General features: G+C 41.4%; 1 protein-coding gene across 1 annotated transcript; it reads right to left on the bottom strand.

Annotated features, from left to right (window-relative positions):
- Nucleotides 1-452: 452 nt before the first annotated feature.
- LOC115035925 (nuclear factor 7, ovary-like) lies at nucleotides 453-3920 on the bottom strand. The gene is made up of 2 exons (XM_029493978.1): nucleotides 3897-3920; nucleotides 453-2824 (listed from the first exon to the last, which is right to left on the bottom strand). The coding sequence occupies exons 1-2, from the start codon at nucleotides 3918-3920 to the stop codon at nucleotides 1445-1447; spliced, it is 1404 nt and encodes a 467-aa protein (XP_029349838.1). The 3' UTR covers nucleotides 453-1444.
- Between the last annotated feature and the right edge of the window lie 8577 nt (nucleotides 3921-12497).

Below are 12497 nucleotides of genomic sequence, written 5' to 3' on the forward strand. Positions count from 1 at the left end.
TGAAGACACGGACACAAAATATCAGCCCATTTTAAAAGTACACTTCAGCATCGTACCCCCATTTAAAACTCTGATCAGTGAAACAACATGATTATCAGCCTGTTCCCGTTCAAACTGTCTGTGTAGTTACAGTAGAATGGCCTCCAGGGGCGCTGCCGAGCGGAACATTCATCACTCAGTGACGGTTTTTAAGGCGGAGAAGAAGAAGTCAGAGTTCAGAGGTCACCAGTCTGCCGCGAAAATCGCGCTTCCCTGCTGTTACTGAACATTTCTGCACAGGTATGAACTGTTGGATGATCAGAGTGATCAATAAGTTCGATAGGTTATTGGACATGGTGGGAAATATCGATGTGTGGGGGGAGTTGTGTGTTTGCTCTGAATCAAAGATTCGCGCGTCAGGGTTAGCGTAGTGTTAGCATGCTAGCTGCTAATGTTGAAGTTTCAGCGACACATTGAACTTTTTTTAGTTTTATATTGTAACAGAAGCAGGACAAGAGTAAAACACAAGGAGAGAGGAAAGAAATCATAAATATGAAAAATATATAATAAAACAACTAATTAGGTGAACAAGAAATGTCTGCCTGTTTTGTATTTCTCCCTTAAAATGCCATAAATGTCATATTGTGTTGAGTTTTGGGGAAATACAAACAGAACATATAAAGACTGTATAATTAAACTCCAGGAAAGAGTTATCAGAATAATACTTAAAGCTTCCTATCGTGAAGCCCCTAAAAATATTTATAGAGTCTTTCATCTTAAAATTGTTATAAATATAAAAAATATTTCAGGTAAAGAATAAAAGTTCTCCCACCTGTATTCAACATTTTTTAAATGTTGAAAACAGATGTTTCATTTTTGGGAGTTAAATTATGGAATGGACTCAGTGAGGAACAGAAATTGTGTAGACAACAACAAAAAACAACAAAACAACAACACAATGTTAAAATGATTAAGGATCACAAATGGTTAAGAAGAACAATTTCAGTAAATTTTGTTTGTATGTGTGTGTGTATGTATATATATATATATATATATATTTTTTTTTTTTTTTTTACCCCCCCTTCTGGGTTATTTTTGGATTGTACAGGATCAGGTAAAATAATCCTTGGCTTCAGCCTGGTCCTTTTTTGGTTACAGCGTTCTGTTAAATCTTGTTCTAAGATAATTTTTAGTCCAAGAACGTACGATAACAGTGTTTAAGTTGATTGCACACAATTGAAGTATTGTCTATTGTAATCAAAATGAACTATTCACTCATTCATTCAACATTTCCATCATCTCCTGATAATTGTGGGGAAATATTGTCCTCTGGTGTTTGACATGTTGAAGTGCAGGAGAGGACAGCAGGGCTCCCTCAGACTCTCAGACCTTTTTGAAAAGATGCTAAAAAAGGAGGACTTTGGGGGATTCTCATGTTTTCATCCAGGCTGGACAGACGGACCTTCTAACTGCTCTGTTCCACCATCACAGAGACCGTCCGTGGTAACATCTGGACAGAGAATTTATCAGAATTACAAATAAATGGAAACATCTTCTTCGTGAAAGTGTGTGTGAAGGTGTGTAAGTGTGTGTTAGTATCAGGATCAGAGAACGACAGTTTTTCTCCATCAATGTCCAAATTCACTCTGATCCTGTGGAGCTTCTTCTGCTTTGGGAGAACAGTGAATGGAGTTGATGGTGACTTCACTTTGTATTCACCTCCAAAGAACCATAAGCTCCATGATTCAGTCCAGAAGGCCAATCCCTTCCTCTGGATGGACTCTGAACACACACCCAGTGCCCAGGCTCTACTGTCTCCAACCTGGACATCCCAGCTGTGACGTCCTGAGTTAAAACCCTCGGAGCTCAGGACACAGCAGGACAAACTGACCCTCTCTGGATTGTCAGGAAGCTGCAGTTTCTGTCCTTGTCTCAAACTGGTCAGATCTTCAGACAGGATGAGTTTTGGACCAGCAGAGTTTGGGTCCAGAAGCAGAGGACTGTAGGAGACCACGTCCTTCATGTTGTGCCAGATGTTGAAGGTCAGGTTGCCCAGATGTTTGGCCTGGTCTATCAGAGCTCCTGGGTCCAGATGAGGATCGTCCAGCAGGGGGGGCTTCTGGACTCTTTCCACTGCAGCCTTGTAGTTGAGCAGGAATGAGACGTCTTCAGCTCTCAGCTCGTCCTCTGTGGCTCTGACTGTGTCTGAAAGAGCTGCTATCTGTCTGCTCAGAGCCTCCATCTTCTCCTTCATCCTCCGACTCTTCTGCTCCTCTTCCTCCCTCAGTGCAGCCATCCTGGCCTCCTCTTCCTCCTTTAGAAACTGCTGAAGCTTCTCAAACTGCTCCTTAATCTGCCTCTCTGTGTGTCGGGCCTGGACCTTAATGTGTTCAGCTGTTTGACCAAACTCCACTTGAACTTGTTTCAAAGCCCTTAACTTCTCCTTTAAAGGCTCCAGACTTTCCTCGAGGTTCTTCTTGTGTTGTTGAGCAGCTTCATCGATGGGTCTGAATGTGTGGTCGGTGTGTTTCTCTGAATCTCTGCAGATGAGACACACTGGCTGCTGATGGTCCAGACAGAAGAGTCTGAGTTTCTCAGAGTGCCGACTGCAGAGAGATTCTGAAGGTCTCTGGTCTCTACGCTGTAAAAAGGTCTCACACAGGTTCTTCAACGCCAAGTTAACAGGTGGATCTTCCTTTGAAGATCTTCTCTTGCAAACTGGACACAGTCGATCTGTGTTCTCTCTCCACCAGCCCTTCAGACAATCTTTACAGAAGCTGTGGCTGCAGGACAGAAGAACAGGATGTCTGAAGACCTCCTGACAGACCCGACAGCAGAGATCCTCCTCTGTGAGTGAAGCTGGAAAGAGCAGACAGGAAGTGCAGTCAGTCATGGCTCCCCTCCCTCTCTACTGACTCCACTGAGGTTTCACTTTGACTCTGAGTCTCCAGGTTTTGGTCAAACTCACCTTCAGTGTCAGCAGGTTGAAGCAGCGGTGTTGGAGTTTTCCTCTTTTCTCTGCTGCAGCCGGACTCACTCAGAGGAAAGGTGTTGGTTTGGTCTGAAGTTTCATCTGATCAACTCGTCTTCAGTCTGCGTCTTATAAGAAACCAGGAAGTGTACAGTTTCCTGATTTGTCTCAGGTGAGTCAGCTAAAGGGTGGAGCTGTAAATCCTAAAACTTGTGACGGCCCCAGAGGGGTGAACTATGAAGGAAGCTCAGCAGAGCCGGGCTTTCTTCGGCTGAGCTGGCTCCAAGCAGAGATGATGAGTATCCTGACGGTGGTTATCGTCGGCCCAGGCTTTCCTCAGAAGGTCTGTGTGTTCACATAGAAAGGGGCATTTAGGCATCATTAGATTCCATTTCCGCAGAAAAATGGTCCAATCATGTTCTACATATTTCAGCCAAGAGGAGCAGATTATGAAAATGGGGAGCTATGAAAAGTTCAGACCGATAAGAACAGCTAAAAACAAAACTAAGGACTAAAAACAAACCTTACAAACAAGGCGAGAGGAAGCCTGACAACAAATTCAGATTGTGTAAGTTAATATAGCCGATATATCATTATATAACTTTAATTCCCTCCATCATTGTCTCACAATGAAGAATACATGGAAATCACATAGATTAAGGCCAAATCAAAGTGATATTAATTTGATTTGTCTTTTTTGTGATAAATAAATAAATAAATACATTTTCTAACTGGTGTTCTATTAGTTTTAGTGCCAGCAGTGCAAAACTGGACCAAGAACAAGAATATCATCCAAAGTGGTTTGTATTCATCACACTTTTAGTGGAATGTGGATGACACACTGTGTAAGATCTTTGTTTCTCAGATGAGAAAAGTATTTTACAGATGAAGGAGACACATTAGTGTTGCTCAAACCGCCAGCACACACCTTTGCTGGCCCCCACACAGAGGTAACTGTCAGAGTTGTCATGTACTCTTACATGAACACCTCAATGACCTATTAATACAGGCTGGAGCAGGGTCCTCTATGAAAGGAATCTAGAGCTGGATAATCAGAAAAAAGCAAGACACTTACAAGAAACTAAAACTTGAGATGGAGAAACTGAAGTATGAGAAGAAGGCACTGCAGTAAGTGGTACTTTAAAATGTTTTGTTCAGTGTAACAGAGTTAAAAATGCACCTGAAATATTTATTTTGTAAATTGTGTTGGGCTTGTCTGCGCTCTTTCTGCTCCTACTGAGCCACCGTAGCTCTCCCTGTCTTGCAGACTCTCCCCTCTGCCCCCTCACAGTGTTGTCAGGCTGAAGGTCTGTCGGAAGTCCCAGAATATATTTACGGTGTTTAAAATGTGAATTTGATATGTGGCTGATAAAATATGTAACGTGTGATGTTGTAAGCTAATGCTGGTATGTTTGGCGGGTGTTTGCTGAAGTTCATGCGTGTTTAAAATAGTTTTATTGACGGAGTTGTGCAGAGTGTTGTGCAGTTTTTGCGCCGTTTGACTGCCTCATTTCAGAGCTACACTTTTCTTTAGGTGTGATTCATTTCGTTCTGTTTGAACAGGGAATGAATGCAGTGCAGACCAGACCTTTCACACAGTCACATGTAAAAACAGTCCTCGTCTCCTGCAGGTACTTTTTTATGTGTTGCTGTGTATTTTATGTTGTATGTTTGTTTCTCCATGTGGTGTGTTTGTTTGAGCGAGTTGAGCTCATTCTTTTGTGGTTTCTCAGGACACGTGTTTTAAAAATAGTTCCTGGACATGTTGAAGTCCCCACACAGTGTTGTGAGGCTGAAATCAACTGTGAGAATCCTCCTTTACCAACCCACATCGGTTACATGAGCACGATTGACATTTTATACTTCAGACTTTTCGTTTTCCAGAACTTTAATAAATTATAAAACATCCTGTGATTTGGTGGTTGCATTACTTAAATCTGGTTCAACAAGATTACACATGTAGCATCTTCCCTCAGCTGAGAATCTGTTTCGTCAGAGAACACCAACAGATCACTTTGGTCTGGAAGAACTCTCTCCCTCTGAACAGCTCCTGAATCCACCGGATCTTCTACAAACGGTGGGCTCATGTTCAGGGAGGATGATCGGTGAAGTCAGCGCTTTTTACAGCTGACTTTAAGCCGAAAGCCGGAACAACAACTGGACCGGACCAGGTTATGTTGGCAGCATCAGTTACCATGGTGATACAGACAGCTTCAAAGAGAGCCAGGAAGGCAGAGTTCAGCTCTCTGGACTCTGTGTGTTGTGTTCTGTGTACTGGTGTTGTTTTGTGTGTCATTCAGGTGGTGGGGAACACCTGGCCTGTGTTCCCACTGAGGCCTATTCAACACTTCCTTTTCAGATGCCCACCCGCTCTCTCTGCTCTCTGCCTCATTCGTTGCTCCACACAGCACCCAGGTGATTTGCTGGCTTTTTCTTTAGTTTTTCTCTATTTTGCAATGACAACATCCGTTGTTCACTGCTGATACTGATTTCCACACCCCATTTGGTTGATTATTTACTTAATAAATATCAGTTAATTTCATGGACAGCTCTTTTCTTGCGGCCCACGAGCCGAGCTTAACACTTGTTCATCAGGAAGTTTCAGTTCAGGTGCAGCGGCAGGTTGAACATTGTGGATCAGTTTCTGTATAATTCAGTCAACTCTTTAGAAGATCTGAGGAAGGCTGACGATGGATCATTGAGGGGAACCGTGGACCATAAAGAGCTGCAATTCATTCATGTGTTCATAGTAACTGCTGGATCAGACCACATGACCTGGCTTCACTTCCTGCTTTCATCAGTGGGACTTGAACTCTCATGACCCCGTGGACACCGATCCACTTGGCTCAGTGTCCACCTGTCCTCCCTAATGGTCCCATCTAAAGGACACTGAAGATAACTCACCACGTCCACCTCAACTGACGACAGTGATAATCACATGTGGCCCTTATAGGAATTCTACAGACTGGTTAATAGAGATACCTCTGAAGACACGGACACAAAATATCAGCCCATTTTAAAAGTACACTTCAGCATCGTACCCCCATTTAAAACTCTGATCAGTGAAACAACATGATTATCAGCCTGTTCCCGTTCAAACTGTCCGTGTAGTTACAGTAGAATGGCCTCCAGGGGCGCTGCCGAGCGGAACATCCATCTTCTCCTTCATCCTCCAACTCTTCTGCTCCTCTTCCTCCCTCAGTGCAGCCATCCTGGCCTCCTCTTCCTCCTTTAGAAACTGCTGAAGCTTCTCAAACTGCTCCTTAATCTGCCTCTCTGTGTGTCGGGCCTGGACCTTAATGTGTTCAGCTGTTTGACCAAACTCCACTTGAACTTGTTTCAAAGCCCTTAACTTCTCCTTTAAAGGCTCCAGACTTTCCTCGAGGTTCTTCTTGTGTTGTTGAGCAGCTTCATCGATGGGTCTGAATGTGTGGTCGGTGTGTTTCTCTGAATCTCTGCAGATGAGACACACTGGCTGCTGATGGTCCAGACAGAAGAGTCTGAGTTTCTCAGAGTGCCGACTGCAGAGAGATTCTGAAGGTCTCTGGTCTCTACGCTGTAAAAAGGTCTCACACAGGTTCTTCAACGACTTCTATTACTTCTGCTTTCTTTCTTTATATATATTTATCAGCCTTTTTACTTTGGGTTTCAGCAGGCCTCGAAGATTTAGTCTTCTGTAATCCAGATTAGATAAACTGGCTGGAGAATTTCAGCTGCATATCAGGACTGCCGTCCCCAACAACCAGGCCATGGACCGGTTCTGGTCCGTGGGTCCTCTGGTACCGAACCGCACAGAAAGAATAAATAACTTAGATTATTTCAATTTTATTCATTATCTGAGGCTGGGCGAGATGTTTTATTTTGAAAAGTGACCGGATTCTCTCCCATACTTCCGTCTTTGACTCACTCTTGACGTACGTCAACACGCTCGGCTCGTTCACGTGATACGTCACCGCTACAATTAAAGCTACAAGCAGGCAAAATGAGTAAAACAACAAAAAACTAATGACTCTGGAAAGTTTCTTTGTGAAGGAAAAGGCTGCTGAGGAGACAGAAGAAGAACTGGACAGCTGCATTTCGGTGCACAGTGGATCCACCTTTTATTATTATGTTTAGAAAAGAATACCGTTTTATGTCATTTTATTTAGTTGGATTTATCCCCACGCCTTAAAGGCCGTCCGTGGAAATACTGTCTGACATTAAAGCGGTTGGTGAAGCAGACCGCTGAAGAGGAAATGATGAGATGAACACAAAAGAGAAATAAGACACTGAGAGACAATCAGACAGACAAACAGCTATTTTAAGGTGTTCGTCCATCGTTTCACTTTATTAGTGTTCGTTTCTGGTTGGTTTGAAGCAACATACAGGTGAACTTAATGGGTTCATTCAGCCGACCAATCAGGTTCAGGTTTCATCATGTGACCTGTGGAAGTCTGCACGCAGAGGGTGTCTGTTCCTTTTTGGACTGCAGCCGCTGCAGCACGGAGCGATCATTAAAGTTTAAAACACAATAGAAGTGGTCAGAGACGGACAAAGCAGCTCTGATAGTCCTGTGAAGGTTTGACAGGGAGCCAGGACTTCCGCTTTGGAGAGAAATCCGGAAGTAGAAAGAGCTAGCCGTTAGCTGCTAACACTAATAATGACCTGTCTGCTGCGTCAGGTGCAGCAGGAACAGGAGGTTTGTTTAGCTGACATTTCAGTTTAGTGCAATTTTCTGTGAAGTTCTTAGCACATTTATTGTACATTGAATGTTTGAATAGTTTAGAGTGCCTGTTAGCACACCAAACTGCCCTGTTCAGGTGTTGGTATGTCAGCAGGGCACAGCGGACAGCAGAGATTTTTGGAGTTGCTGTCGGCATTTCAGGCTTTTCTTCATGTGAAAGGGAATATTTTCATATTTTCAACTGAGGGAGGTTATTTTAGTAACCATAGTCTGTGAAACCTGAGATTGTTGGTAATGAGATTTTCTAGCAATTGATGTTCATTTGTTATAATTGTTACTCTTTAGCTAATATAGAGTACAATGAAATAATTTGAACATTTTTCAACCCTGACCTATCTCATTCTACGTCATGTTTTCTGGACCCACCTAGGGTTTGAGCCTGTATGTCTGATGGCGAACTAAAGCCTGATGGAATGAAACTAGAAGATTAAATCCTGGACTTCAAGTACAGCGTCTTCACACACACACACACACACACACACACAGTGTGGTGCCGCTCCACAGTGGTATGAACAGAGCTATCTAATGGTTCTGCTAATATGTGTGGGACACAAGGACTGAGTTCATATAAGTAACTAAAATGACTGAAGGACATTGAAATCTAATTTGAACTTGAACATTGGCCAATTTGTGTTTTTAGTTTCTTTGATTACCTGGGTAATATTTCTGGTTTTGAACATGAATTAAAAAAAGATCTAAATAAAAGAACTAAACATTTTCCATGTTCAAACCAACAGTTAAATAACAACTTTAAAGACACGTCTGAATATTGTTTGAAGCTTGAAGTTTTGTACTATCAGCTCCTTTGACACCACTGATGTGTAAAGATATTGATAAAAAAAATGTTTACAGCCTGAAACTTTATTTTCTTACAATATTATATGAAAAGTTTCAGCTTGTCTGCTGCTCTTGTCTTTAACAGGAACTGCTTATATGCTGAAGTTACTGTAGTTGGTCAGCAGATGATGCTGTTACTAAGATTTTTAACAGAGCAGCCATGAGCCGGTGCAAAGCCACAATCAAATCTGGCTAAAGTGGAAATGGTCTATTTCCATTTGCAACATAAAAGTTGTGAGACTTCAACTTTTGTTCAAAATGTAATATGCAAGTTCAGCTTTATTTTTGTGTATATAAAAAATCTTTTTCACCATTCTTTTACCGCTGCAGTTGTATTGCATTGTTTTGTTTATCTGTTTTTGTTTTGATTTAATTATTTTGTATCATTTTGTGTTTTGATGATTGTGTCTCTAAACCTCCCACATTCGTTAGGAATGAAAGGAGTTTTACTAAATAAATCTTTTCTTTTTTTTTTTACCTTGATCTATTGTTAATTTTGCCATCTATAACCTCAACAAAATATTTGCTGAACCTTGTGCAGCATTAAATTCTGTCTGAGCAGCCGAAGGCAGCAAATGTTTGAATTTTTGCAACAAAAAAAAGAACAAATAAAAGCAAAACTTCATATTATAATTCACATATTTACAGTATAATAAAAACTTTACATTATAATTAAAAGTATTAAAAGTATTCCCTAAACTGGAGCTGAGGCTACAGACATGATGGGTGGGGCTCCGTGATGCTATCTTAGTACTAAACCTGGAAGTAAAGATTACATTAATACAGAAGCAGCAGCAGAGTCTCCTCCAGGTGACAGAAAACACCTGAAACAACAAACAGGTATTTTCATTCAGTTTGGAAGTTAGTACATGACAGTAACGTAAAGTGTAGGAGCTAGCTGTTCGCGCTAAGCTAGCTCACTCATCCTGTCTTGTTTCTTTATAGCTCACTAAAATTCACGACAGTGAAATGTCGTCTTGTTTTTCTCCTTCTGTTTAACAAACTCAAATTAAAGGCGGTTTTTAGCATCGGCTGCTCAGAAATGCTAACTGAAGCACCGGGTCCACTTGTTCATGCGCTGTGAAGATCGTCATCTTGCCAGTCCACCATCTGGACAAGATGGAGGACAGTAGAACATGTGACCAGTCCGCTTATCGATCTATATATCTGTAAAATATGTAAATGTAAAATACGGATGCTCTTTTTGTGACAGTGAAAATATTTCAAATGAATGTCATCTCAACGGAAAAACATTTTTTAATTTTTAACTGTCAACCCATATTAAACATAGATAATCAATTCTATTGTTAACTTAACCAGATATTACATCCACAGTCTTGTCATATTTTTAAAGATTCATACAAAACAATTTGCTTTTGGAAAAAAAAAAAAAAAAAGCAGCTAAAAATCATTTGAAACTTTAATAATTGAAGAATTATATCTGCTTTAGCTGAACTAGCCTCTACGGGCTAGTTTGTTGTATGTTTATATTGGGATATTCAACAGTGTTTGTCACTCTTTGTGTGACGTTAATATTAAATAGAGTTGTACTTAAAAAAAAAAAAAAAAAATCAAGGAAAGAAAGGTTTGTCTCCTTGGTAAGCCCTTAATGTACATTGGCTGGTCATTAATATTGAATTTAAAATATTGATGATAACTAAGAAAGCTTGATATACATAATTAATTAAATATTCAACCAAGACACGTTATTATTAATATTGTACATGTGAATTTGGTTTAATCAATTAGAGTTCCTGACATAATAATAACCAAACAAACATCATGAAATGAAGACAATACAGCAAAAATAAAAAAAAACATTTAAAAATAAGTAACTGTAAAAATGACCAAACTAATATGAATAATAAAAAAAATCATAGTTTTTAAGAGATTTAAAAGAGCAATCTTTCCACTCAGTATTGTTATTAAAGCGACATCGCTCTTTCCAGGAACCGTCAGTAAATCCAAAGTCATTTATGATTCATTAGCTGGCATGAAGGATCTGATGCTTGTTCGTAAAAATTTGTTGTTTTGTTTATGATGTTCTAATGTTGGATTGTATATATTTTTAGGTAACAGAAATAAAAAATAAAGGTATATTATAAAAGATTTACACCTGCCATCATGAATTCAGACATTGATTTTTTTTTTTCTCCACACTTCCAGGCATCACCAATTGGGGGCGGTAATGATTTCCTGTCATCCCTGTGCAGCGGTAGAAAAAGAGAGTGCAGCTGCTTCTCACATCCCAGCCTTTGCTCTGTCATCCTCCCCCACCACCCCCCTCCCCCCTCCTCCCTCAGGATGGGGAGCACCACACCCTGTCAGCCAATCAGAGCTCAACTCCACCCTCGCCATCACACCATCTCAGTTTCCAAGGTAACAGGGCACCCCACTCACCCACTCTCTCTCCTTCTGTTTCCATACTGAAAGGTGCCGCATCATCACCATCATCCCTCCCATCCGTCCATCCCACCGTCCCATACTGGGAGCTGCTGGCTTGTTTAGCTTTAGCCTCCTCTCTGTTAGCTCTCTCTCTCTCTCTCTCTCTCTCTCTGCAGTGGGATTGCCACCATCAACATCAAAGCCACCTCCCTCCCTCACTCCACTCTGCGTCCTCCGACATCCAACAGGAAAAAGGAGGAAAGGAGGGGAACGGTATGGAATAAAGGAAAAGAAGGAGAGATGTGGTATGTACTGCTAGTCCTGCTCTCCTCCTTCTGTTGTGTGTGTGTGTGTGTGTGTGTGTGTGTTGATCCTAATCCTTCATGGAATGCTGATTCAATCAGTCTGATGCTAATGCTTTCAGAATGATGCAAGGAAAGGAGGAGAGAAAAACATAGAGAGAGAGACAGAAGGAGAAGGAGGTGACTCCCATCATCTCTCTCTCTCTCTAAGCTTTTGTTATGGAGGCCTGCTCTGCAGAAGAGCTCGCTCTGCCTGCTGCATACAGAAAGAGGCCAACACCTCTCGTGTCTATTCCCAGTCTGCTGCCTTCCTCTTACTGGTTCCCTGTCCTGCTGCTCAGAGTCTCGCATTGTTTCCTGCATGTGAGGGAAATCCAACTTCCTGCAGTTGTGGTTTCTCATCAGGGTTTACTTGGGTGCGTTTCTGGCCTGATCTGCTTTGTTGTCGTTCAGAGTTCAGATCAGAGGAAACTTTGTTTTGATTAAAAGGTGACTAAAGTGTTGAAGGCCACATTTTGAGGCGGGGCCAAAAGTGTAATGTTATAGAAACGTGCCGTCATTGTTCAGAGGGCGACGTGAGTTCACATTTCTACAGTCTCTCCTCTAAGGTGAGGTTGGAAAAGTGATTGCTGCAGTTGTTTGGAGGATAAAATGAAAAACAACTTGACTTTTTTTTTTTTTTACCTTTTTTACATCAGATATTTTGACATGTCATCGCAGGCAATGTGAACCAGATTTTGTTGATGGCGTCAGTTTTCTGCCATGCTGGTGGGCACTAAGACCTGGAACTGGCTCATCCAACTGGACTACTGAGGTTTTTCATGTAATCAGTCCATTTGTGCTTTTTGAACTTAACATTCTTATATGAAGCAGCTCCCAGTTTCTACATTATGCAGAGGTTGAAGACGCCATTTGATGACATCATGAAAGTTAAAGTGTAGTGGCAGAGGAGCACCACAGAAGAGAGTGAGTTAACCTCTGCTGCATCATTTGTTTTGACTTCTTCCATCTTTGTGAAAGCTCTTCTGTGTCTTGCTGCTGTTTTCTCTTAACCTCCAACATTCATGTCAGCTTCAGATCATTCTTGCTCCATGACAGTTTGAGGTGGAGACTCTGGAGGGATGTTGATTTCTCTGCAAAGTAGAGAATCAGCTCTTTCTAATGAACCTCGATTTCTCAGCTTTTGATACTTCTGTCTTTAAACTGCTAAACAAAGTTAGCTCAGATCTGATCAGTCCGACTCTCTGACTCCTTCTGTGTGTTTATCCGTCCATTCTCATCCTCCATCTTTGACAGTGAC

The sequence above is a fragment of the Echeneis naucrates genome, chromosome 22 (assembly GCF_900963305.1).
Source record: "Echeneis naucrates chromosome 22, fEcheNa1.1, whole genome shotgun sequence".
In the NCBI taxonomy this organism is placed as follows: Eukaryota; Metazoa; Chordata; class Actinopteri; order Carangiformes; family Echeneidae; genus Echeneis; species Echeneis naucrates.

Bases quoted from the DNA above. Each gene is read 5' to 3' on its own strand.
- LOC115035925 (XM_029493978.1), bottom strand. From the start codon at position 3,920: ATGACAACTCTGACAGTTACCTCT. The intron at 2,825-3,896 runs GTGTGGGGGCCA...TCACTCACAGAG, and splicing joins CAACTCTGACAGTTACCTCT to GAGGATCTCTGCTGTCGGGT.